The following is a 27,586-nucleotide window of genomic DNA, read 5'->3' as shown; positions in this document are numbered from 1 at the left end:
AAAATCTAGAAAAGCATTTGCCTCTAAAAAGGTAAGTACATATAATGTTTATTTAATATCTAATAGTTGAGTTTCCTAAAATATTGTTGTATTTACCTAATTTTGTGATGGGGTTCCAACTTAAAAATAGTAAGAGGAATCCACTTGCTCATTCTAATATTCTTTATTGGTCTTTATCCTCCGCATAGTAACTTATAATACACACATTTCTATGGGGACTTTTAATCAGTAGCCCAGAAACAAACACAACTTTCCCTGTATTGTATTTGCCGAGAAGAAAATGTGGAATTAAAGTCGGATAAGATTTAGCTTGTCTTTACACAGCTCATAAGAAACAAACTCTATAAATGACTCCCTGAGCTGCGGATTAAACACCAGTGGCTGTTGAAACACCATTAAGGAGATTGAATCAATTGAAGGCACACACACATTTAAATCGTAAACAAATGGGAACTCTGTAATTCTACCCACATGAAATCGCGCTCACCATTATTGAAGCAGGACTGGCCACCTCTGGCATCGCGCAGAAAAGGACGCAAACTTATTCTGTCGATGCTGAGGTCACAGTCTCTTTCTCGACAGCGAATGCATTTTCCTTTGCAGCATGAGCAACCGGCGGATGTCTAGGAGATACTTTTAGTCCTCTGAGACATTCACACGCACACACGCACACACACACACACACACACGCACACACGAACACACGCTCCAAACGTACACAGACGTCAAAAGCCGGCGGCTTCAGACAATTGCGACGTGTGGAGGAATGCAGCAAACAGCTGGAAGTGGAGCTGGAGCGGCAAGCAAGGGGAGGGAGTCTCTCTCTCTCGCTCTCTCTCGCTCTCTCTCTCTCTCTCTCTCTCTCTCTCTCTCTCAAACACACTGACACATAGACACAGAGCCTAACGTGCAGGTGTTAACGGACCACCTCTCATTCTCACTGGCTCAAAGATAGAAGCTTTATGCTGACAAAGAGAGGGTGAGAAGGGGAGAGAGGGAGAAAAAGAGAGGGACACAGGGAGAGAGAGAGAGAGAGAGAGAGAGAGAGAGAGAGAGAGAGAGAGAGAGAGAGAGAGAGGGAGAGCTTTCCTTCAGACTGCAGCAATGATAAAAGACCACGATAAGAAGCATGTTTAGCTGATGATATTACAAGAGGAATGCAGTCGAGTCTCCATTCACATGACGCAATGCAGTCCCAACACTGATGGTTTTGATTCATTCAGTCTATGGAGACAGACCCACAAAAAAACCGGCATAACTCCCACCATGCAGCAGGTCGATAAAGGTAAATACAATGCAAGTGCCTTCCTTTGTGAAAAAAAGAAACAAACCTATCACGCTTTTCAAATGATATATATGTGATAGGCCTATTGCAAAATACATCAGTATGAATAAAGTATGGGTTAGTGGCGGGAAAATACAACATGCTACAGATAAAACACACATAATCTGTTTCAACGAAATTGTATTTCATGTTTTTTTGTTTTTTATTCCCAACATATCTGTTTCCACAGGGGAAACACACAATACAATGTGCATTGGTCAATTGATGCTTATCCTTGATCCTTGTTCTGTCGAATGCTGTGAGTATTCAAGCATCGTCTGGCTGCTCTTTGTATAAGTTATGTGCACCATCTGAAAAATCAAAGCTATACATACGGTCATGCGTCTATACATCATGGAGCCAGCACTTCTGTATCAGAGGTAGGTCATTTCATTCGGCAGAGGTTCGTGCATTCTCCACAGTTCACAACCGAGGTGACATGAAACAACAACATGCATTATGCAGAACTATAATACCATCTAAGTCACGCAGAAGTTTGTTTAGGCTACGCACACGGATCACAGCTGAAGCGGGTGTGCTGTTATGGTTGGAAAATGATAAATGTAGTCTTGAAAGTGGTCAACTGGTTAGCACTGAGGCCAAGGAGGGTTTGCACACACACACACACACACACACGCACACACGCACACACACACAGCAGCAGGATTATCTTATCTTGCAGGCACCCGCATGGATCGCTTTGTGGGTAAACAGGAAGAGAGCTTGTGCACCCGGCCCTGCTCCACTTTCTCCACTGCTCCTCGGCTCTAGGACACCAATTATGTGTCCAGATCTACTGGCCAAGAGAGTATATAAAGGTTTTGAACCCACAGAATTACATATCCCAAGTGCGAATCTACAAATTACAAGTTCACAAGTTCACAAACCCAACTGTGTTTACGGAGGATGAAGGACAAAGGAGGGGAAATAAAGAGACAACATAGCATAGGCCATTCGAAAAATGGAAAAAGTGTATTGGGAAATGAATGATGGATGAATATTATGATACATCAGCTTTTGTCTGTCAACCAACATCAGCCTTTTCTAAAGTTTGCTAATCTTATCAGGACAATGCTCCCTGAAAATAGTCTCGCAGTTCCTTTTAACTTTCTCTGTTGTGTAGTGTTGCCAGAAGCTATAAAGCTACTATGCCTCCATGGTTGCTTTGTTAGCTTGAGAGCTGCTAAGCTTTCCCATTGACATCATCCCAGGAGCCCGCCGAACGTCTGACAGCATTCCCGAGTGAATTCCACAGCTCCCATGTGACCCCAGGAGGCTGAGCAGGAACTCTGGAGGGATTCCAACCGGTGTTTCGGAGACCCTGCAGTGGGGAGACACAGTTTCCTTTAGAAAAATGCATCTTTTTTTAACAGCCATAACTTAATTCTACCAGTCTCCTGTACTAAAAAAAACCTGTGAAACAGTATCTGAAGCACTTAACACCAGTACTCTGACAGCTCATTTATCATAATTGATGTGGGGCTTTGAGGATTTGAGTGGGTAAAACGATTTAACCCACATGCTTTTTTTAATATCATCTTAATGACAGATGATGGCATGGCATTGACACCCTTTGTGGCTTAAGGGTAAGTGATGTGTATTTTCAGTCGACTGGTGGTGCACCTCTTCAAGTCTTGTCAAGTCTCTCTCTCTCTCTTTACTCACCCCGCATTCTGTCAGAGGCATGACCATCATAAGACACAGTGTCATGTGTTTTTACCGCTGGTTCAATGCTCTCGTCATCATGGTCTAAAAGAGAACACTAACAGATCTGTATGGAATGAATGTCACTGACCTGGTCCACGTGGGTCACTGACGTCACTTAACACCAGGGGTAGAGCAGCGGTTAAATGAACTAAACCTCGGTTTACTCACTAGTGCATTTGCAGAGAAACCTTTTTTTTATGCTGACATAGATGGCTTTCCACGAATAGTTGCACATCTTATTTTAAGGCAAACACACCACGCAGCCAAGGCATGAGTGTGATGGTATAACTGCCGCTGGACTGCCAAAAAAAAGTCTTATTAGAGGCTGGAAACTTACCATGTATTTGGCTGTGACGAAGCCAAGTGCACAACTGTTTGCTATAACTTGTGGTGCAGTCGTGGAGGGGGCTGACGTTTTCAAATCAGGGGAGAGAGAAATGACGTTATGGGACTTAAATGTTCTGCTAGAATACGGATCTACTTAGACTGTGGTGCCCAACCAATCCCAAAAAACTACTTTTGGAGAGCTGTGTGGCAATGTTTGCGCCACTTTTGGGCAAAGACTGTTTGTAGAATAACAGAATCTTGGTTGACAAACCGACACACACACACACACACACACACACACACAAGCACACACGCTGTAGGATTACTTTAGGACTTTATTGAGAGATCATGCTTGAGTTGTCGTCTTCTCCTTTGAAACCTGGGAAGCCAGCAGGGATACAGAGGAGGGAGAGAGGGAGAGAGAAAGAGAGAGGACCAATCCAAACAACAAAGGAATGCTCTCCATCAGTGAGAGCTGCTGCTCTCTGCTCGCCCACTTGCCTGCCATGGTATGTGTAATTACTCCACAATTAAAGTGCCTGTGCTTGTGACTGTGTGTGTGTGTGTGTGTGTGTGTGTGTGTGTGTGTGTGTGTGGGTTAGGGTGTGAGAGATTTGCAGCGCTTGATGACCGCCAACCATGTCAACAATGTGGCCTGGAGAGAACAGGCCATTTCACACAAGTGAGTCAGGGAGTGAAAAAAGAAGGGCAGAGTTGAAAAGAAAACATTTGACTTTCCTGTTAGATGCTGCTGCTGCTGCTGCTGGTGAAGGAAACAAAACAGCTGTTCAGATATCTCTCTCTGGATCCTCTATTTTGTTCCGTTTCTGGACTTTCTCTTTCCTCTCTGCCGTCTTTGTGCCTCTGCTTTGTAAATCACTTTGCGTCTTCTTCTGCAGCCTGTCTCTCCTCCTCTCCTGCCCTACTCTGACCACAGGAATGCAGGGCGACTGTCACTGCAGCACTATCCATATCATGCATAATCACAGAGCCCACAGAGCACACACACAAACACGTACAGTAACGCACACAGAGGCATTCCAGACGACAAAAAGGTGGACATTTCTTCACCCTTGCTATTTCTACATGTAGTATACAAGGTCTGTCTTATGGAGCCCGATGCAGACTTGACACTGCTGGACATGCTCATATATTGTATACTGTTAGTGCTCTTCTATGCATTGCTACATACTTTTACTGTCCTAGGAAATTGCTTCCATTGCTACATCTCTAGCTATGAAGGGTGAAAAAAACACGATAAACATTTAAAGCTGTGTGCATGGGTGCACATTTTATGAGTATTGTGGCACAAGTTCCACACATATTTGGCTTTTGCCTCTGCAGCCCCCCCCCCTTAAAGGTGCCACTGTTCACATACTACACTTTATAGCCCAACTATATGTACTAAGATAGCACAGTGGGCTCCGTTTTCACAATGCATGACATTTCTTAAAATAGAAACAGAAATACTGCACTTTTTACTGTTGAAATATTGAAAAAACACCAAGTGCATAGTTTAAAACCCAACATTAGAATACTGGCCAAATGTTTACAATAGTGAATGGAATGTAAACGAATCCACTGCCATAATGTCGGGAATTTACCTTCTCAATCCTCTAACATAATGTTGGATGTATTAGGTGTCTGTATATCTTAAAAACCTCGGACTGCAGTATTTCAAAAAGCAAAAAAATGATGCTAAATAGGATCCTGCTTTTCATCACAATAAAACAAAATCTGTAAAGTGATCAGAACATGTAAAAAACAAGGAGAAGGATTGTAATATTTTAGAAGTTAAACCGATCATTGTTCAGGTCACAGGTAGCTGAGAGTCTTTTTCTGCATGGTCACCTGTGCAGCATTGCCTTTAAATAGTACCAATGTGGTATATTTCTGGTTTTCCCCCCAAAGAGAATGTAGAGAAATGAATCAAGAAGCTAAAGATGTGTTATGACAGAATTTGGTTGACGTTATGATGATGGTAATCTGAGCTCCAGCTCATTTCCCTCTTTTGGACTTGATGATGTTGGGGGTGAAAAAGTCGTCTGCAACCCAAACTGATATTTGAAAGGTTTTGTGTCGTACGAGGGTCCCTGTCTCATAGTATCCCTGTGTAACTTGGTGTTGAAGTGTCCTTGAGCAAGGCAATGATACCTTGTCGGTTAAAGAAACACCTATTTGCCCGCTGATGATAAAAATAACAACTAAAAAAACATATCAAAGCAATATAACACATGATTATTGAAAATAAATAATTGGGACTCCAGCATTATGGAACAATTATATATCCAACAATGATGGAGGAATCTGTCTTCCGACCTCCACCACACCGCAGGGTCCTGTTGTGCAAACATGTGTCATCTCCGTTTAGGGTCCTGTTCAGACAACAGCAGGTTGTTGAGTTTGATGACAATGTTGGCAAAGTCTGTGAGCTCCACAAAGTCAGAGGTGATGATGTTGACCCCCTCCACCCCCGGCCTCTGAGCCTCAACCCAGGACATGATGGTTGGCAGGTTTCTAGAGCCAGCAAAGAAGAGAGTTTGTATTAGACGGCAAAAAAATGACACTTGAATTTAAAGTGATCCACTGGCCGTGAACATATTTAAAATATCTAGGGCCAAGTTTCCATCTCTAAGGGTTATAGTTATGGCTTTATCGTTGCCAGACTCCAATCAGTTGTTCCTTGGCTGAATGTCCACTAAATTTCATGACAAGCTGCTGATAAGGATTTGAGAAACAGTATCTTGATGTGGGAGAAAACGGTACGGATGGAAAAAGGGTTAAAGTGAGTGATGTTTGTGTCTGTCTGTCTGTCTGTGTGGGAGTTCTTTACCACCATTTTCTCAAAATCACTGCTTTGCATTCAAATACTTTCTGTTATGTTTCTTGGCATAGGGGCACAAACACACACAAAGACTGTGCCATGACTCTGTAGCCGTATCACTTCCAACACCCTTAAATTCTCCACTGTGTTTGAGCCGCCAGCAGAACAAAACCAGGAAGTCAGAATGTTTAACCAGCGGTGATAAACAATCCCATTTCCTCGGAAGTGCAAAATTAGGCCGCCTCCTGTCTCGCCAGAGAGTCCGTCCAGGAGTTTCATACCCCAGCACCAGTGGCTGTTCCTCTCACTTTTGAGGGGATGGTGGGTATGTCCTCTGAGTCGGGATTTCCTCTGTCATTTCCACTAAAAGCGTTGGCTCAACGAGCTAGATGGCTGCTGGAGTTGTTGCGCAGATAATTTAGTCCGTGCATAGGAAGTAAAATCTCTTATCTGAGAGATGAAATGAGTTTCTGTTTGATCCTCCATAGTTTGGAAATGGATTAAAAGGATTATAGCTAATCCTGAGTTCAATAAACCAGTGAAGTGACATAATTTTGTAACAGAGACGTCAAACTTGAAGGTGCATGCTTAGACAGATTCTTATTGGCGGTAAACCTGTTATAAGTAGAAGAAACATCGACATTGGTTTAACTACTACATTGCATTCTCCATCAGAGGGTGTGGTGAGTAGCAGACACACAAATAGATGTGCCAATCACAGGGAAGCATGAGTAACAATAGGTCAACAAATGTACAGAGGCTTCTTCAGGAAATCATATTGTTGTCCAGATGGGCGCAGCATGGCACGACGTCAACACACAGCACCACAAATCTGCAGCCACACACACAGACGTTTTATTTATTTAATTTGTACAATGATGATAGATATAAATAAAAAAAATGTTGAGGAAGCCGCCTAATCTACTTCAGTTTTAATTCTAATGTGTGCCATGCCATCAATTTAAACATCTCCATCATATTGATAAATGGGACACAACAGCATTCACACCGTCATGCATTTCAAGAATAGAACATGAAACGCCACTTGTGTAAAGGAGGTAATGACACACAGCCATTGACTGTGTTGGAGAGTGATTCTTTAAAATGGCTCATTTAAATTGTTTGCATCATTCTCTTATTACTTTGCATTTGCTGCAAGTGTTTCGTTCGCTCTTGTTGATAAGGCCCTTTTCAAGAGCATGAGCAAAGATGAAGCTCCTCGTTACTGCAGGCATTTGTAGCATTTACTGTACTGCCCTCTACTGGCCGCATGCCAAAGTAATGAAACGGACATGAGCAAAAGAGAAGCAGACAAGGTCCAAAGGTGCATGAGCAGCACATAGATGCTCAAGCATGCTTAGACACATGTTTAATAGCAAGGTATATGTAAAGCTTAATGTATCCAAACCACCAAAAAAGTTGACATTGCAATGCATGTGTTCACACACCCACAACCTTCATAAAATACCCCAAACGTAGTGACTGACCTTTCCACCAGGTAGCTGCGCAGCCCCCAGACCAGGCCCTTGGCCACGGTGTTAACTTTGGGTGTGAGGATGGCCTGAGACACGTGGAAGGAGCCCTGCTTGGCCCTTTCCCTCAGCGTAGTTTCCAGGAACTAGACAGGAGAATGTCAAACACGCACACAGTTGAAACACAGCAAATGTCAGCGAAAGCACCCCTTGATGTGAGGTGTGCGAGGAGTGTGGGCACAGCTTGTGTAGTTGATGTCTAAACTGGTGATTTTTTTTGAGCTTGAATCCTACATCGTGTAAAAATAGCGAATCACAGATATATTTGTGTTGATTTCCCGCTGAATAGGATGAAAGAAGTATAAGCCTTCATGCTGAGTATGTTTTCACAGCCATTGTTGTTTTCTGACCTGTGTGAGCTCGTTGGGTTGGGTGGTGTTCGCCCAGGGAGCGGGGATCTTGTTTCCCGGCCACATGACTGGAATGCCCTGAGCAGATGGATGATGGTAGAACACAATCACCTGAGGAGAAAAGCAAATGAAAGACAGTGAATAGATAAGTTTAAAAGACTGCACAACTGATTGGGTGTCTCAGTGACACTTTTAACAAGGAAGCTGGCTGCCCTTTGGAGCTGGTAATTGTGCAAATCTATCCTCTGCACACTCTCTCTCTCCTACTCCTTTGCCAACTAAGCCAGTCACAGATTAGGGTCATAGGAGCACGAGACTGACAGCATCGGAATGAGACACGGACATGCACAGAGAACCACGAGGAAACAAAATCGCACCTAAAACAGGAAGCACACACACGTCCACGTGGAGCTTCTCGTGTCCACATATATGAGTATGCGTATATCTAAAAGGAAATGCATGAAGACAGACTAAAATGAAGAGTGCGAGATGAGGAAATCAAGGAAGAAATGTAGGGAAAGCCGCCCAAAAGATGAATAAAGATAAATGGAAAGAGTGTGAAGAAAGGATCAATGCTAAATACCATGAAAGACGGAAATGATGGAAGAAGGGTTCATGGGATGATGTCATAACGAATTGACTAATTGAGGATTAAATGGGCCGTCCAATAAACACACGCCTCCATGCCGCTTCTACTTGTACATGTATGAGCTTTAAATGGCCTGAGATCACCGGAGTCAATACACACACACACAAAAACTAGTTGGAAGTGAAAAAAAATAGTTTTGAAATGTTTCGAGGAACGTTGCACGTTCACTTTCATGGATGAATTCTGATCTCACCTGGTATTTGTTCTGCCAGAGGTAGTCCAGAGTGATGCTCTCCACTGCACAGATGCGACACAGCTTGCTGCCAAACACTTCCTTGAGCATGTTGATGAGGTACACATGATGCTCTGCTCCCATTGCATAGTAGTGGTTGAAGTCAAGAAACACTACCTAAATCATTCAAACATCCGAATCACATATACGTGTGCCAACTCCTTCTATCTATGACCATGCTTGTGTATCTGTGCTTTCTTCAGATTGTATTTCATAAATAACACGACGAAAAGCGCTTCTCACCTCTTTCCTGTGTCGGTTTAAGAAGGAGTTGATTTCTAACAAGCCATCGCACACCTGCGGGGGAGAACAGAGGTATGAAAGGCTGGAGGTATACTTTCCTGCATCGAACCTAAAAGGTCTCCCTGTTTCACACGGGGGACAGCCACATTTTCAGAATCCCCCATTTCTGAAGAGGGATGCTTCCAACTAAACTCACAACCTTTGATCCCTGTTCAAGGGCATCTCTATCCCACTACTGACAACATCAGCTGAACACTACGCTAGCAGAACACATTCTCTGCTCATGCTGTTGGGCGAAATAAAGGACAGACATCTGAATCAGCGTAACTATTGGAAAACACATTCAAATGTACTTCAGACATCCAGAAAGACAAAAAAGTTCAACATAATACGGATAATACTGGACTGTGACTGATGAAATCAAACATATTTAAATCACAATAAGAAAGAGCAGGAGATTGTAGCCTAATGATGCAAGCGTTTAAAATGTCAGTATTCTCCACTGCTCACCTTGTGTCCAAACAGGCCATGGATGAAGAATATCTCATTTCCCTGCTCTCCTGGTTTGGAGGAGACCCGGAGATCAAAGTAGCGAATTCCTGCCTCCAGCTGCTCTTTAAATGTCAGGTTCTAGGAATACAATGTAATATTATATATTACATTGTAACAACAGGCCACAAAACCCGACACATCTGTTACGCTGTAAAACATACCGATTTTCTGGCCTAAATAGATCATTGAATATGTCATCTGCAAGCTATCTGGCTCCAGAGATGGGTAGGTTATATGTCACTGATCTGAACTCAGTACCTGGGTCATGGACCACTTCACCATGACTTTCTTGGCCAAGACGCTGAACATGGTGGCGAGGTACTTCACGTATGCCTTCTGGTCGGGTCCCACAGGAGCGTGCACATCTACCCAGTAGGTGAACGAATCGTGAGACCCTGCAAGAGAGATGATAATGATGATGAGAAAAGAAAAATGAACAGATCACATTCAATTTTCACCCGTGCAGCTTTGTTGTCTTCCCGAAGTGTACAGTGATGGACAGATGAAAAGACGCGGAGAAACCCAAACACCTTTACGCACGGAAATGGCTCACCTGGCACGGCGAGGTGTTTGAGCGGCATGGCACTGAGCATGGAGGGGAGCGAACCCATCCAGTCGGCATTGGCATTGCCGATCCCCGCAGGTCGGGTCTTCATATCAATATCAGCTTGTCAACCCCCCCCCCCCCCCCCCCCCCGCCTCAGGAAACCGCTTTCCAATACACATGCAATCCCGGTGACGGAATCCCGTGCGCTCCCAACAGGAAAAAACTACCGCGGACCATCTTGCGATGTCTCAGTTAATCTAGGCAACACATAGGACCGGTTCAAGACGTCCTGTGACTCGCACCAGATCGAGTATGACCCGTTTACTCGCCCGGTTGTCGGTAGGTTATTGCCTGCGCGTCGCGGTGCGCAGTTCTCCAGCCGGCGAAGCAGGCATCCGTTGACGAGACCGACCGGCGGGTAGCTAACGACCGTGATAATCCTCTTAGAGCAAAATTCTCCTCGTTATCCCCTTCTCCTGCTTCTTGGCTTTACCTGCCTCAAGTGTGTGTGCGTGTGTGCGTGTGTATGAAGAGCATCCCGTGGACACACGCAAACACACAAACGCAGGGCCTACAGACAGATAGAGGTGACAGATTAGAAAGTTGTCTCAATTGTAGGCGGATTTGTTGTGGTCTACAATCAACAACCCGCACGACTCGTAGGCTGCAAGGATGAATACACATAAAGCATTATTCAGCACATATGGATCATTATTTGCGACCTCTGAGACAATGGGGAGGACAAAACTAGGCTAAAGTTGATGCTTCGACATCAAAAGGTGTGTGTTCCTGCTTTGGTCAGTTGGACATGGCGCATATGGCTTGGTGTAGCAGACTTATTAGGCCACAAAGGCCTACAAAGAAACAAAGGCCAATATAAATAGCCACGACTTAAACGCGTCTTTGCCGCTCTCTATTGGCCGATATGAAAAACCACGGCCCGACAGCGCCATCTATTGGTGCAGCGCGTGGATTACAACTGTGTCCAGAGAGGTGGTGGAGTGAAGAGCTCTCACACTTGTCACTTTTTTTTGTCATCCCAAATATCAGTGTTGTGATTGCTCTGGAATAAAAATGGACACGTGTTTGGCAGACTTATTTTCAGTTCAAGCAGCTGTGTTTTGGGAACCAATTATTCATCCTTTTCATTTTTGGTGTGGAGCTTACTGTATAAACAACGTAGAGTTCATAAAAACAAAAAACCTTCACCTGTGGCTGTAGTTCCTGTTTTGTGTTGGCTATTTCAAATAATTTTGTCAGACTGATTACAAGACTGTAACTATTTTAGGACACAACATTACTTCATGGAATATTACTGTCAAGCCAACTCGAAGTTAATTCAATTCTCAATTTCGTTGTGGGCAAGGCGTCACACTTCCGCAGTCCCACAAAGCATTGCGCCCGCAAAGCCACTCGTCCCCTGGCAACTTAGACAAGCGTCGCGTTTGTGTGCGCGTTTCCATGGGGAGAGAGTCACGCGCGCACACACGCGCCCTTATCGTAAGAACTAGGTTTAGATACTACGTGCATTTTAACTGAAGATTCGTCGTGTTATCTGCAGGCCCAGACAACGGCCGAGCAACGGAACTGCACCACTAAATGGTGAGTTTAAAAGAAAGAAGGACATCATTGCAAACAGAAGAATGGGCCTGAATGAAGGGGGTGAGGGAGTTGCTCTGTCAAAGCTGACATGTCAATAACATATGTTTCTGTAGTGTTGATGTTTTCCTGATGAAACAACGTTGCACTGTTTATTATGGGCTACAGAAGTTTATTAAGCTGGTTCGTCAAAGCTGCTATTTCTTTAGAGTTAGGCCGAGGTCTTGTTTTATGGATAGCCTGCTGTGTGTTACGTTGTGTGCATGACAGCAGAGTTACATATGGGAAGCAATAAAGTACACCTTTCTTTTACCAAGTAGGCCGAGGCCTTATTACATATTAAAGGAACATGATCAAATGTAACTGGTTGCTTTCCACTGACAGGTTTGTGTCTGCGTTTGTTTTCAATATAATTGACCTTGAATAGCCTGCTAATGTCCTGTGGTCTGGACAGGCTACATCTTAATTCCCTTTAAATCCCTCTACAACAGATTGCCATGTGTGAAAGCTGAGGACAAGCCAGCAGTCCTCTGGCTGGCATCCCGACTTGTCTTACTGCTTATTGTTTCAGCGAGGCTGGAATATCAAGGAGGGTTTTTGTTGAGAGAAATCATTTCTACTTTGCAGTGGAAAATAAAGTATAAATTGAGGAGTATATATAGACTACGGCATGCAAAAATGATGACAAATCTTCAAGCATTTACACATTAATTGCACTGATGAGTCATCCATTAAGTGATTATCAGGAGTCATTTTGGAATTCTCTTTAGATGGGAGTTCCTGGCCCCATCCAATGAATCAAACACATATCTCATAACCAGCATTTAGAGCAGCATGTTAACACAGAACAGTGACCAGCTATGCATTTAAAAAGGAAAATAAAGCATTTAATGTCACGATATGAAAATCGCTGTTTATGTTTCCTAGTCCTTTGCCTGAATCTACAACGTAAGAGTGATCACTGTGGCGCCAATCGAATCCTCTTGACAGATGCGGTGCCAGTAAGCATGATGTAACATCCTATTTACATCCCTGTGGGCCTAATCTGCCTAGGGCTGGCTTTGTCATCTCCCTTGGGTGGTCATGTTGGAGCCTCTTACTAGTGAGACACACACCTAATCCTCCTCACTGAGAGAAAAATGATTGTCGCTTTTCTTTGTCCTCAGATCGATTTTAAAAAATCCTGTATAGTGGGGAGTATCCCGGAGTGGGTAAAGCTTCTAACTGTTGTGAGATTTGTTGCATTTGTAGTTGACTGGTGTCCACATGCTGCTGCGGATGTTTCTTTTCTTCACTGTCACCAAAGGATCCAAAAGGCACGGCGTCAACTCTTGGCTGATCACCAGGATCCAACCTCTCCAACAGCGGATCAGTTACTGCAAGATGAGTTTGGATCTTCAAGAATTGGTGAGCATCGTGACACAGTGGCCGGCTGAAAATCCTTCCTCCTGGGAAAAGGACATTTGAACTCTTCTCGAGAAGAGGCCGGGCAAAAGACATTTGGTCAATGAATCTGCGGTGTGTTTCCTCAACTTGTTTTATGCAGAAGGAAAGTTAACAAGCTGATGACACCGTCTTGAGGGATGATGAATCGCTACACCACTCTGAGGCAGCTGGGTGACGGCACCTACGGCAGCGTGCTGATGGGGAGAAGCAACGAGTCCGGAGAACTGGTGGCTATCAAGAGGTGAGGATGGTGATCATTTTTAAAATGTATAGTTTCTCACTGTTAAAGCAGGGCAATATATTTGTACAATATGAATGTTATGTGGGAGTTTGGTTATTTTGATGTGACATAGCTTAAATATTTACTCTCACTCGTTTGAACGGCTGCCATGTTGACATGTCATAGCAGGGTAACCACAGGGGTCATTGGTACATTTAATTAAGGCCACGCTGTAATCTGTGTGTCAAAGCCATTCACAAGTGAGTGAAATGAATATACTTGGTATTAATTGTGTCAAAGTCCATGTTGTGTACCCCTAAGTTAAAAAAAATATCATGTAAAAGCACCAACAATCACCCCCAAAATATCATCCAATTATTGATAGCAAGACATTTTAATAAAGAATACTGTGTTATTTCATTGTGACAATATTAGAGTAGAGTAGAGAGTATATGATGTATTCGTTCCAATCTTCCATGTACACATTTGTACAAGTTTGTTCACTATAAACACAAGTGTATTTTAGATTTTAAATGTAGGAAGTCAACTCTGGCCTACTACATATTTTAATAATGTATATCTAATGCTGACCTACTTTAACAGTTCTACAAAGCTGATGTACTTCATATACTATGACAGAAGTATATTTAGTAGGACTAAATATTAAAAAACTCAAACTGTCATATTTTGCTCTGGATAAATGTCATACCAAAAAAAAATTTAAAGTGAAGGGTTCGTGGTTTCCTGCCATCACCAGGCCAAACAAACCAGCTTACATGCCTTTGTTTGAGCAGCATGGCAGCAGGGTTCAATAATAGATGAGAAACCGTGGAGACGCGTCCACCGGTTGATTATTTGGTTACCGTGCAAGACAATACATGTGGTGACGGTGAAAGGGAGTGAAAGTAGAGGGAGTGTGTCAAGTTGCCGACATTGTGAAAGGGGCCGACGAAACTGGCAGGTGCCCAGAGAAGAGGAAGAAAGATATCTGCACATTCTGTAACTCTTAAATAACTCCGGTTAGATGGAGCGGCAACTTGATCAGAGGAGATAAGCCATCGTACAGGTGTCCCGTATAACAGCTGCCGCGTGGTTTTTAATGTACATAGCGACACATACTCGATAAAACTGACAATACAGCCATTGAGAAAGATGTATTTCACACTTAATTCAAGTAAGAAAAACAATGAAGCCTGTACGGTCCAGAATGGCAATTCATTTACATTCTGGAGTGTTTGCTGGTTTTATTCTTGAAATGAAATGAGCTGAAATTAGAGACACCTCAAAAAAAAAAAAAAGAGCTGAATTATTGATAAAGACACACAAAAGAATTGTATAAAGACAGGGACTCTGCTGTATGTTTGGTGTCATTGATATGCCCTGCACGTGTTGCCCTCCAGTCTTTAGCTGATGTATATCTGACCTGTACTCCAAACGTAATGTCTCTGTTTCTCTCACAGAATGAAGAGGAAGTTTTATTCATGGGAAGAATGTATGAACCTAAGAGAGGTCAAGGTAAGGATGGTGATACTTTGCACAGGTTATGGGACAGCTTTTGGCTGCTTCCAGAGATGAAAATATATTTCTATTAGCAAGATAATGCTGCGCGACAATGCACGGCAGCTCCTTTAACACAGCTGAATCGTTGGCATTCTTTGTGCATCTTCGCATTTAAAATATTGCAAATCAACTTTGTAACCCATGCTTTCAAAAATGTCACACACTGAAATCATGATCGGGAGCGGTGATTCATGTTCTACACATTAAAAAAGAAGAATTCTGCGGTCTCTTTATTGTGCACTTAAAGTTACGACCTCCCATTACCCTGAACTGCACCTCAGGCATTTTCTGATTCACAATTGCAAAGATGGAATGTATTTGTGTGCGATTACACGAGTGCCATCATTCTTACACTTTTTCCACGACTTGTCACGCCAGTCACTGAAGAAGCTGAACCATGCGAATGTGGTGAAACTGAAGGAGGTAATCCGAGAGAACGACCACCTCTACTTTGTCTTTGAGTATATGAAGGAGAACCTCTACCAGCTCATGAAGGACAGGTAAGAAGAGCAAATACCACACTTTTGCCAGGCAAATGTCTTTAGAAGGTATATAACACAGCAGCTTCGTTTAAAACCAGAACACAGAGTTTCCAAATGTCTGCATCTGGTCAGAGTGGACTCTGGAGCACAAGTGGAATATTTCCTATTTCTGTCAACACACCTCGCTCTCATAAGTTGCCGTGCATTAGGCTCTTCTTTGAACACAACTGTACAGGCTAACACCTTCTCTCGGGGGGGAAGCTGCTGTTTTTGCTAGTTTGGAAACCCCCAGGTGTACTCTGCACTTACACTCACATGGGTTCGTCATCTGTGTTGTTGTCTTTTCAGCATTGTCTTACCAGTTAGTTTGTGTACAAGGTACAAGCAATGTGTATGCAATGATTCTTACATTAGCTAGGCTCATGAGAATTCTGTCAATTTTATGTTTACAGAAGAAAGTTGTTCCCTGAATCAGTGATAAGAAACATAAGCTATCAGATTTTACAAGGCCTGTCATTTATTCACAAACACGGTAGGTGTACCGTGTTCCCTTCATGCCTTGCACTTGCATGAGAGTGGCAGCATACTGCAAGATTCATTGATGAAACGTGATAACTTTATAAAAGCTATGGAATATGGAATATGTCAACCAAAGAGCTGAAATGTCAAACTGGTGATTCATTTATCAGAATCTTGTAGTTTGTGAAGCCTTCATCGCTGCCTCATCTAACTCATTGGTCTGCATTTCTATAACTAATGGATGTGTGCCAGTTTTACGAATATTACAGGAAACTCATTCATTTAAACTTGTGCATGCGAAAGTGCAAACAAACACATTCACAGTCTGTATTTGCCTTACAGTGCATGCTTCCACACATCCAGAGCGCTCATGCTTTGTTTTAGGATTTCTCTTCCTTTTAACTGCTTTTGCTGAATTTCTCTTTTACCCCCCCCCCCCCCCTTTCCTTTCTTTTCTTTGCATCTCTTTGGTCGGCTAAGAGAGAATAAGAAGTTCTCAGAGAATGAAATTAGGAACATCATGTTTCAAGTGGTGTCTGGGTTGGCTTTTGTACACAAGCATGGTGAGATGCTTTACTCTATCATTCCTTACCTGTTTCAAAGTACCACAACATTTCAGTCGTTTGTTTGGGTGTATATTGTAAAAAAAAAAAAAAAAAAAAAGGCTTGTAATTTAGTGACCCTCAGATAAGACACCACAAGGGCGACAGGAATCCCGGAGCGCAGAATACAGAATTAATACAGGTTACGGGAATACAAGGAATTTAACTTCTGTCGAGTAGATATACTGCAGGCTGGTGAAGCAGGCGTGCGGACTTGGAGGGATGATTAGCTGATTGCCGACAGGTGTGTATGATAAGCAGAGTCGGGGTGCAAGAAGAGCCAGGAGGACCACGTCCGCACACAGAAACAGACGGGGGGGTACAAGTGCTGGAAACACAGGACAGAGGGAAACGCAAGGAACACTAGGAATTAAGCTGGATAAGCACGGCCACGGCTGTGACGGTTAACACTGTAACTGTGGTGAACATAGTACTGTACAAGCGAGATTAGGTCACTAAAACAAGAACACTGTTGCCATGGTTAAATAATGACAATGTCAATGTTGAATACTCAACATACTCAAATACGTCAAATACATGGGCCACTGCTGTCGAAGGCAAATATACACTCCCTAGTTTTCCTTTTCTTGTGCTATCTGTGAGTTTTGTGCAGCATTTGCAATGAATGTAAAATACTAATATAGAACAGTTGCATATGATTGTAATGTGGTCATTTGGCCATTGTACAGAGTTGACTCTGTACACAGTGGCTCAACTTGATGTTAACCTCGCCGCAGGTTTCTTTCATCGAGACATGAAGCCGGAGAATCTGCTGTGCATGGGTCCAGAGCTGGTCAAAATAGCAGATTTTGGACTGGCCCGAGAGATCCGCTCCAAACCCCCCTACACAGACTACGTATCTACCAGATGGTGAGAGTAGTGTCCGGGCATCAGTAGCCTTCTAAGACACAGAGAAGTGCTTAAGCATCAGTTTCAGTGGGATACACCAGACGAAAGCTTCAGCCTTGTAAAATCCACATTATGCTTTCTGTTTGTGTGGATATGCAGTGTGAGTTGTCAGCTGGTTTATTTGAGTGTGTTTTCTGTCCAGGTACCGGGCTCCAGAGGTCCTGCTCAGGTCCTCTACCTACAGCTCTCCTATTGACCTGTGGGCTGTGGGCTGCATCATGGCTGAGCTCTACACTCTCAGACCTCTTTTCCCGGGCAACAGTGAGGTGGATGAGATTTTTAAGGTCTGCCAAGTCCTAGGCACCGTCAAAAAGGTGAGAAGAAACTGAATGGAGTGAGGTGGAAGTAAGTGACCTTTATTCAGGATTTTAAATGTGTTAGAAATAAGCCAAATCCTATCATTGGGGATATTTTTTCAATTAAGTTATTTACAAAGTAAATCCATATGCAGGCAAAGAGCAGCGTTACCCTTTCTGGACATTTGGCAGACGTATGTTCAAAGGCTTTCCCCAAATCCATAACGATTTCCTCTGATTGCTAAGCAGGGAGCGGTCAAAGCCAATTTATGGTATGCCCTGGTCTTGAACTGGTATGCAACCTCAACCACAAGGGCAGTAACCAGTAACCAACCACTTCTGTACTGTATATGTTCCATTGTTCATGGGATGTATTGCATGGTTATAAAAGTGTATTAGCGCACAAGAAGGGAAAAGTGGTAAATATAACAATGAACAACATCTGATTGTTTCTTTCCTTAGACGGATTGGTCAGAGGGCCACCAACTAGCGTCTGCTATGAACTTTCGCTTTCCCCAATGTGTGCCGACCCACCTGAAGACCCTCATCCCTAATGCCAGCAATGAGGCTATCGCCCTGATGAGGGACCTGCTGCAGTGGGACCCCAAAAAAAGACCCACTGCTGTACAGGTAGGCAAAACCAAACCTAGCGGTCAGGTTATACAGTGAGAAGTCAAAGCTTCATTTGCCACGTCTGCCATTCTGTACCATAAATCAGCACATAGGGGGACAAAGCATCATATGTCTGCGATTGGCCTAAGTATTACCTGTGATTCAACGACTCAACTTCCTGTCCTCAGAGAGGTCATTTCAATTGCAGTGCAAGACTCACCACTACATGCAGATGTATTGTCCCAATACTGCGATTGCATTAGCATCCTCATCCCAGTCATTTTAAGTGGGGCTTGTACCATACTTCATTCACCCTGCCGCTGCAAAATGTGCTTCCACTGGCCGTGTGCTCTGCGCTGCGTAATGATATCATGTACAACACATGGTCATTACATAGGTAGACATAATTATCATTCCGCTGTTGGATCGCTCTGCGGCCCCTGAGTAGGAAACACCGTTCCAGAGGGAGTGACGATGCTTTTCCATTCCCTGCTTACAAAGCACCCAGGTGTAAGATACACATCTAGTTTTAGCCAGTTCTAAGGAAACAATTTAAACTTACTCAGAAAAAGAATATAATTATTTGAATGGGATAAAGTCGACACTGCATGTCAACACGATGGTCTGATTCATGTTGTTTGTATGTACAGTCATTGCCTCCAGCATGTTGGAGCACATACGGTTGCAGACTATTCTGAACAACAATGCTGTTTTCCTTTCTCTGCCTGTCTAGGCCCTGCGTTACCCGTACTTCCAGGTAGGCCAGATTTTAGGGCCTCGCCCTCAGAGCCAGGAGATCAAGAAGGTCCAGGCCAGGCCGCCGGCCCAGAAGCAGGTCTCAGAGTCCAAGGCTGATCCTCAGCAGTCTTCCTCTGAGTCCAAAGCCTCCACATCCTCCTCCAGAAACCAACATCAAAAGCCTCTTCAGCAGATTCCCCTTCCCCAAACTGAGAGTAAACCAGGAGGCCTCAGCCATGCAGTGAGTGCCTTCATGCAAATCAGACCTTTATTTACTGTATTTCATGTTATAGATCTTCTCAGGAGAAGGACTTTTAAGATTTGTATTGTCTTCATCTGCAGAAAGCAGCGCCGCTGAGCAGTGAGAACGGCGTTGGTGGCGGTGGTGGGACAGGGGTGCTGAAGAGTGGCCGTCGTCGCTGGGGTCAGACAGTGGCCAAGATCTCAGACAGCTGGGAGGAAACTGACCCGTTAGAAACCGCCGCCTCCAACTCCAAGAAACCCAGCCTGGGGAACGCAGAGGAGGAGGGGAGCCTGAAGGAGCACCGCCCACAGTAGGTGCTTTGAGGTCCTAACAGGACTGGATTTGCAATTTTGAAAAAAAAAATGTAAGCATTGACACTACAACAGTGCATTGCAGAGCGCAACAATATGTGTTAAATGTAGCTGTCTCATGCGTTATTTGAGACGATATGTTATCTGAGGATTGTGATATGGTGTAGTTTAAAACATGATCTATGCACATCAATTATTTGATGATTTAATAATTTGATACAACTTCATGTGATGCACTTCTCTCAAGCACATTAGGTGCTGTTTGTCCTTGAAATGTCTGGTTTCTGTTTTCAGGCCCAAGGTGCAGAAACCGCTGTATTCCTTCAGCACAGTCACGAAGCTACCCAACAACGTTAAGATTGGCCAAATGGACTCGAATCTCCCAGGATCTGCTGCACGGCAGCACTATCTGAGCCAGTCACGATACCTGCCAGGTAGGACTGCCTGACAGCCAATTGGGTAATCTTCATCAATGGAACGAGGTCATCAAAACGTAGTGTTATACAAGCAATCGGAACATTCTTTTATCTGTGTAAGGTGATTTATTGTCAAGCATGACTGCTGGTAGATTTAATTACCTTTTGATAAATGGCCTATGTAACAGATGTTGTGATTGCAAAAATCAGGAATTACTAGCTGAAGGGAACCTCAGAAACTCAAATCAGCTCGTCCACTAACACAGATGTCAATAAATATTGGTAAATACAATCAGGCACCATTGCATTGACCTGGAACCACCTGATCAGTCAGTTTTCTCTTGATTTTTCACAACATATATTCATGTTGCTTTAAGGGTTGATCGGCAAGAATCAGACTTCTGGAGATAAGGAGTTGAGTGGTTTGACGCTGCGGGATTTGTGGGAGAACTCCTCAAACACTGTAAATAAACCGCTTGCTCCTATTGGAGGAGGATTATCCGTCACCAGAGACAACACAGGTAAGGACTAACTTCTAATGTAGAGGTGTTAAGAGAGTTTGATGGAGTGTGCAGTGGGACGGGGCTCGGGTTCCCAGATTTCACGAACATGTTGGAGAAATCTGGTTGTCACAGTTTGACAGTTTTTGTGTCCTAATTTTTCAGGGAATATTTCATTTGTTTATTTTACCCCTCAAATATGTTTGAAATATCACATTGTACCCACTGTGGGAAAAAAAATTTTTTTTGAGAATCTATAACATAACACCTTATGTTTGGCAACAAAAGTAAACATTGACCGTACTCATTTAGCGATAAGGGTAATGCCAGCACCGCGACTCACTTTCTTGTGCCATGCAGTGGAAACCTGGCGACTGTCAGTGTCACGTACTGTTACATAATATGACACTGTCCTCTTTGTGCCACAAAAGGAACCAAATGCTAATGATGCAGCTAATGTCTCCTGATCAGTAGTTATGGAGCCCTTGGAAAAAAAAAGCAGTGTCAGGAGTGAGCCTGTGCGTCTGCGGCTTGAGAGAAGGGAGGCTACTATGAATCATTTGTCATGTAGACAGACACACAATATGTGTCCCCGCTGTGCTCTCCTCTTCTGTCTCTTTCTTTCACTGTCGGTCCCTCACTGTTGCTTATTCATGAGATTAAGGCTGTCGGTGGAAGATCAAGTGCTCCCTAAATTACCTTCAACTGAACCCCCCCCCCCCGCTCATTTGTCCCACCTCCCAGCACTTACACACAAACACACACCAACGTTTGTTTTGATACACTTATGAATACACCTCATGAATGTATTTTTTTCCTCATTTAAATCAAGGACAAGTAGTACCGTTCTGTTTTGTCTCGTTCTGTCAACTTTCAGCTGAGATGCAGCTTCGTCAGTGCTAACATGTGCATGGTATTTTTCTTCTTCTTCTTCTTCTTCTTCTTCTTCTTCTTCTTCTTTTTCCCTCTGATTGCATGCATATCTCCTCCGACTCTGCTATTTGGTGCGAGACTAGAAGAGAATGCCTCTAAATGTGAGGATAGCCCACCAGAGAAAACTGTTGTTAAAGAGAGAACACTGGAGAAAATCGATCTCTCCAAAGGTATTTCACTGAGATGACTTCACGTGAACTGCTTTGTTGTATTTCACGGTTGGAAGCTATGTTGTGAATTGACTTAACTCTTAAGTTGCTGTGCTGAAGCTCTTTTGTGTCGACCAACAGTGTGGTTGTAGTTGTAGTTGGCTGATACAACAAGCTTCAGGTATTCACCCAGTGACTTAACATGCGAAAGAAAGCAGCTGCTAAAGGCTCAGCAGGAGACAAGGGTACAAATACACAGTTTAACCAGAGAACTAAGAACTCCAGTGACTAAATAGATGTTAAATTGCACTACAACCACAACATCTTCATAAGGGAACAATGAGGCTTTCCACTAATTACACTGATAACCATCTGTGGCTGCTGGTGAGGCAGATCGATGGAGACGCCGGGGAAGCTGAATGACTTCAATCACACGGCCGTAGTCATTTGTTTGGGTCCTCAGTAGCTGTTGCATATGCGGTAGCTACTTCACACACGTTCACACTCATCATTTGTATCAGTAAAGCCAAGTGTGAGAACATCTATTAGGTGTGTTTACGAAGTATTTTAAATGGCGCACATTGTTTTAGCTTTTATGATACATGGAGGCTGTAAATAAAGACCCATGAACTGTGTCTTTCTCCTCTTCTAGGGAACTTTGTAAGCACCAAATTCAACCTCTCTGGTGGTTATATCCCTTCAGTCCAAAAGAAAGAGGTGGGCTCAGTGGGGCAGAGAATCCAGCTTGCCCCTCTGGCTGGCCAGCACGCAAGTAAGCTTTTATTCCATCCACGTGAAGCTGAGAAAATGATTCTTGACACTTGTGGGTCGGATAACCTCCCCTCGTATCCGGCTCAAAAGGTTGCACTCATTAAATCTTAAAACAGTCGATGTATTCTGTCAGAATAACCGCCCTCTTGTGTGGCCGTCCAGTACTCGGCCATCATGCCGTGCCTGACAAATTCCTGCTCCTTTACTCTCTTCAGTTTCCAGTGTCTTGCTTGCACTATTTCCATCCAAACTCTCACTCACTGGCACTGTGTTTCTCCTCTTTTCTTTTCACTCTTTCAGTCAATCTGTCTTCTTCTCCTGATAATAAAAAAGACAGATCGAAATCTGCAAAGCCCAAGGCCATATCCGACTCATCTTTGAGCGAAACTAATGAAGGTATTGCCATTATAACAGTTGCTATTAGGCTTTTGTTGATTTTGTTTTGTGATTCTAGCGCGATTACGTGTGTTGATAGAGGAAAAAAAGATGTCCTGTATTGTTATTGTTGTCCGTTGCTTTTGCTGCTACCAACAATACCGGTTTTGTATTTACTTTTGATGCCATTTTATAAGCTGGCGTCGGTGTGTAAAGACAGATACCTGACTATATAGATACTGCATTATCACTGTATATATTGGAGACAAAATGACTGACAGGCTTGTTCCTCCAGATTACGAGGGCTGGAAGAGGAGGGCAGACAGAACTCAGATGAAGGGGAGCAGCTACTCGGCCCTGGGGAAAACTTCCGGGAATCTCCTGACCAGAGCTCCCCCCGTGCAGCCTGTCCACGGCAGGGTGGACTGGACATCCAAATACGGCGGAACTCGGTAGTTCAGAAAGAAGGCCATGCAGCTTCTACCGCTTGTTGGGACTGTTGCCTAGTGGTACACATATTTGGCAGGAAGTTAAGCCTAAAGACACTCCAACCTGGGGGAAATGCTGTATGTCCCCTGAAAACAATCTGAATCCAATACGGCGGTAGATCTGGTAGAGGACAAAAAGTAGTCACACAAGATGTTCCTTCCCACATTCTTCAAGGAGACATTTTTCCTGCCACAATGGCATCACTTTGTTCCCAGTGATGCACCTGTAAGTGTGCATGGAGTCTGTATGTTTTGAAGGTGACGGTTGCCATGATCCTGAGCCAAGACGGATCCCGTCTGCTTGACAATCCCACTGCTTTCCTGAAGGAGCCAGTGTGAGCCAATTATGCTGTTCGTGTTGGGGTATTGGGAGTAGGATTTAATTGTAGCATAACTTTTCATTTTTTTTACTCATTGTCAAGTGTTGTTTTGCTACTGATGATAAAGCATAATCAGCGATTTATTAACAGCTCCTGCAATGCTATGTTCCCTCTGCTTTTATTCCCATAACAAAATCTTCAGTGTAATGGCTACAAAAAGGATTACTTCAACTTACTGTGTACCACTGCACACCTCTTTGTATTATTAACTGAGCATTTTGTAAAACCTTTTATACAAATAAATTAGTGCTGGGCATCGATTCAAATATTTAATCGCATGGATTTTTTGCGATTAATCGCATTGTTATGGCAAAATTCAATAATGAATTCAAAAGTAGTGTATTGCGCACTTTTATTTTAAAAGTACTGCTATATGAACAAAAGAGCATTCACATTTGTTTCACGAGATGGAGGTAGCATGTTTTATACTTAATGTGAATATAATTCATACTTTGTTGGCATCTTATTCTGAAAACCGGATGTTGTCTCACGTTAATGTTTCCGCTAACTTCCAAAGTCCTTCGCTCGCTCCCGATCCGTTTAAATGAGTTTACCGTGAATTTCAGCATATAGGTGCACTAAAGTGTAAGTGTCTGCTGAGTTGACCACGGAGATCTGAGTGTCTGCTGACTTTACCGCAGCGATGTCCAGTAACTCTGCAGGGAGAGCAACAGCTGGTGCAGCTTCTCTCTTTAGTTTTGCCCCCCCTCGACCAGAAGCGGAAGTCGCCTTTTCTCTACGGAAACCCTGAAGGGACATCGTATCTCCAATACAAAACGATAAACATGAGACAGTCTGTTTACAATAATAATAAACTGACTATAGGATGTTTGCTGGCTTTTATCCCACTGTCATCCTCTTGTTGTTATGTCTATGTATTGTCTCTCGTCTTTCAATAAAAAAAAGGAAAAATAAATCATCATAATAAATAAAAAATATGCGTTAACGCGCGATAAAATAATTGTCGGCGTTAATTAATGAATGCATTAACGCGAAATGAACGCATTAACTCGCCCAGCACTAAAATAAATACATAGAAGTTCAAAATGCATTCGCTCAAAAAGGACAAGATGACCATTCCTATTATATAAACAATGTACTATATTTCATCCATTACAAAATGACATTAAAAGCAAATGACAAATGCTGACAGGAAGCTCCTGGAACAGAAGAAGACGGGGCGCGCATCAGAATCTCGACTCCATCAGGACTCCTGCGGTTTCTGGAGCAATGTCATACCAAGCTTCCCCACCATCAGAAGACTGGAAGCAGAAAGAAAAGGACATGTCACATCCCTGAATATGTTTGTGTGTGCGAGTGATATGAATGGCATGAAATGGATACCTTGCTGCAGCCACCAAGCCGGCTGGCATGAACTTCCTGGATCCATAGAACCTCTTTCCCATGACGCCAGTCAGGGCTCCGGATGTAGCTGGAAGACACCGTGTGGTGGATAGAAAATCAGAGTGCGTTATGACCATAGAGACACATCACTGTTAACGTATTCACGATATACACTCGTCACATAGTTTATCTCCATGCAACGCATGCACGCTATACAGTATAGTCACAGTATACCAACCGAGGGACACCCAAATATTTTTGGGGTCATTGGAGATCTGGTAGGCACCAACACCTGCGAGGCCACCGAAGAGAAGACCCGCAGCAAGGGAGGGTTTACTGCCTTCAAGAAAAAACACACAGCAGATCAACACCTGCACCTGAGAGCATGCATAGACTGGTGTGTTATGAGAGTAAAGTATTTCAGTTTCATGGTGCAGAATTGAATGAATATAGATACTTAGAAGACAATTAGGTATACATTTTAAAGATTGTAAGACTGTGGTTATCCTATTTCTTCCTACTGGAAATTGAGGGATGCAATGATATGTAAATGAAAGACAAGACCACAGCAAATATCACTGCAATCTAAAAATAAATAAAAAAGTGCTCTACATACCTGCTTTCACAAAACCAATGACTCCCCCGGATGCAATGAGGGCTGCATATCCATATCCGACCCAATCAGCAGACATGTTGGACACCTGCAAGGGCAACAGTGAGCGAACAAACCTAATATCGTGTTCACGGTAACTATTGAATTCAGACGACTTCCTACTGTTCACTTAAAAATGCCCAAAGGAATGTCTGAGGGCTGCGACACAGAGCTGTTATAGAAAACTAGCTGAGGCAATAACAGATATAGAAACAATGTTTCATCTGAGGAAGTGTTCCCCCGCTGTCACACAGCTGCGTTCGTCTGTTTTTGATCACAAATCGTTAACGTTACATTGTGGGCCAACTCCAAGGTGCATGGGTGTGTCTGGATTTTGAGATTAAGCTAGCTGCTGTAGTTTTAGCAAGCGCGCCAGGAGCACAGACAAGTAACACACGTGCATCGCTTGCACGAAGGTTCACAGAATATATAACCTACGCCACTTTTTTGTAGAACAATTTGAGCTTCATCAAGTCTGATACTGTCACAAAAGGACGCTTGAAACGCAAATGAAGCCATATACAACCTTGCTCTTTCAGTTTGTCCTCTGTCTCAACCAACTGCAGCCTGTTCCCCACCGAGCACAAATTATTGGTGCACATAACACGCGCTACGGTGCCTGATGGGAAATGTAGGCCCTATTGCTTTGGAGTCAAGTGCTGCGTTCATGAGAGGCGGAATTTGTACAAATAATGATAATAAATTAACAATAGATGGCGTTTTTTTTTATATGAACTTTTTACATTTCCAAAGATGTATTTATTAATTTTTTTATTAAAACTTTTGGTTGACATTCACCAAACCAAATGTAGTGATGGCATTGAAAAAAAAGTGTTTTTCTAACTATGACTTTCACTTGCCATGATATAGTATATGCTACTGTGTGTTTGTAGCTTAATGACTGACGATACTCTCGCTGCTGCAGAAGTATGTTTTATGTTTTGTGTAAATACATTTCACAACCCGTGTTTCTTCCCTGGGTTTCATGAACTGGACTACGAGTGTGAGCAGCAGTTACATCATAGCACTTGAGCTTTTTATTAACTCTCTACTGTGCTTGAACGCACAAGTAATTTAAATCCCCATGTATCAGTAATCAGGAATATAGTTTATATATATATATATTTAAGATACATTCCATTCCTAATGTTTATTAAACGTAGTATATTGTACATATATTGTACATGTATGATGCCTTTATGTTTGTCTCTGCAGGCAGAAAGTAACAGTAGCAATTTGAAACCATCCAGCATTGCCGTGTGTGTACGATTAGTGATTAATTAACATGTTTGACATAATCATTCTATTTATTTGTCGCATATAATTTCGACACTGCCACCTCTTGAGATTAATTCTGCGCCCCTGAGCAAAGCTTCCCCATCTGTTTCCACATCGATGTGCATTAGTCAACAGACCATCATTTCAAAGTAAGTTCCTCTCAGGATTATCATCTATGAGGACCTTTGTTGTTTGATATGTCTCCATAAATTTTTTTTTTACTATGCTGTTGTAGCGGAACAAACAGGTAACTAGTTTATGACACAGTGAAGTTAAACGACAGGCCTTGCAGGACCTCAAAGGACCGTTGATGGTCGTCAGACACTAGAGTGGGACCTTTTATTTTTACCACCACAAGATGGCACCACAGGATTAAATGAAGTTGCGTTGAAGACATACCCCCAAGATCTCTAAACTGTAACTGGACTTGATTTTGTTCTCCCTTTTCAATATACTTTGCTTTACATTCAGAGAA

At 43.0% G+C, this 27,586-nt stretch overlaps 4 protein-coding genes across 6 annotated transcripts in view; 1 reads left to right on the top strand and 3 right to left on the bottom strand.

The window, feature by feature from the left end:
• Positions 1-563, bottom strand: part of phldb2b (pleckstrin homology-like domain, family B, member 2b) — a 36,846-nt gene extending 36,283 nt beyond the window's left edge. For both annotated transcript variants that reach the window (XM_079292060.1, XM_079292061.1), the window contains exon 1: positions 488-563. In XM_079292060.1, the coding sequence (XP_079148186.1) occupies positions 488-520 (33 nt within the window). In that variant the 5' untranslated portion in view covers positions 521-563. The remainder of the gene's footprint in view (positions 1-487) is intronic.
• A 5,152-nt stretch (positions 564-5,715) lies between these two features.
• Positions 5,716-10,396, bottom strand: plcxd2 (phosphatidylinositol-specific phospholipase C, X domain containing 2; the record flags this gene model as incomplete). The annotated part of the gene is made up of 8 exons (XM_079292605.1): positions 5,716-5,875; positions 7,670-7,800; positions 8,065-8,175; positions 8,907-9,062; positions 9,189-9,242; positions 9,699-9,818; positions 9,999-10,135; positions 10,294-10,396. 8 exons carry the CDS (start codon positions 10,394-10,396, stop codon positions 5,716-5,718), a joined length of 972 nt encoding a protein of 323 aa, XP_079148731.1.
• A 2,764-nt stretch (positions 10,397-13,160) lies between these two features.
• Positions 13,161-24,809, top strand: mak (male germ cell-associated kinase). 2 transcript variants are annotated; one of them, XM_079292419.1, is made up of 15 exons: positions 13,161-13,293; positions 13,433-13,573; positions 15,013-15,067; positions 15,491-15,612; positions 16,047-16,126; positions 17,453-17,585; positions 17,767-17,938; positions 18,383-18,550; positions 19,266-19,511; positions 19,613-19,824; positions 20,120-20,259; positions 20,619-20,762; positions 21,758-21,844; positions 22,476-22,595; positions 23,265-24,809. In XM_079292419.1, exons 2-15 carry the CDS (start codon positions 13,470-13,472, stop codon positions 23,423-23,425), a joined length of 1,944 nt encoding a protein of 647 aa, XP_079148545.1. In that variant the 5' UTR covers positions 13,161-13,293; positions 13,433-13,469; the 3' UTR covers positions 23,426-24,809. The 2 variants fall into 2 exon arrangements, with proteins under 2 accessions (XP_079148545.1, XP_079148546.1); XM_079292420.1 differs by lacking the exon at positions 21,758-21,844.
• Positions 24,810-24,918: 109 nt separating this feature from the next.
• Positions 24,919-26,417, bottom strand: tmem14ca (transmembrane protein 14Ca). Its single transcript, XM_079292421.1, has 5 exons — positions 26,360-26,417; positions 25,798-25,882; positions 25,420-25,521; positions 25,182-25,269; positions 24,919-25,099 (listed from the first exon to the last, which is right to left on the bottom strand). The coding sequence occupies exons 2-5, from the start codon at positions 25,871-25,873 to the stop codon at positions 25,042-25,044; spliced, it is 324 nt and encodes a 107-aa protein (XP_079148547.1). The 5' UTR covers positions 25,874-25,882; positions 26,360-26,417; the 3' UTR covers positions 24,919-25,041.
• Positions 26,418-27,586: the final 1,169 nt, after the last annotated feature.

This window comes from Melanostigma gelatinosum, assembly GCF_949748355.1.
Source record: "Melanostigma gelatinosum genome assembly, chromosome: 20".
NCBI lineage: Eukaryota > Metazoa > Chordata > Actinopteri > Perciformes > Zoarcidae > Melanostigma > Melanostigma gelatinosum.
The sequence above is the reverse complement of the archived record's forward strand: the minus strand, read 5'-3'. Positions and strand labels throughout refer to the sequence as shown.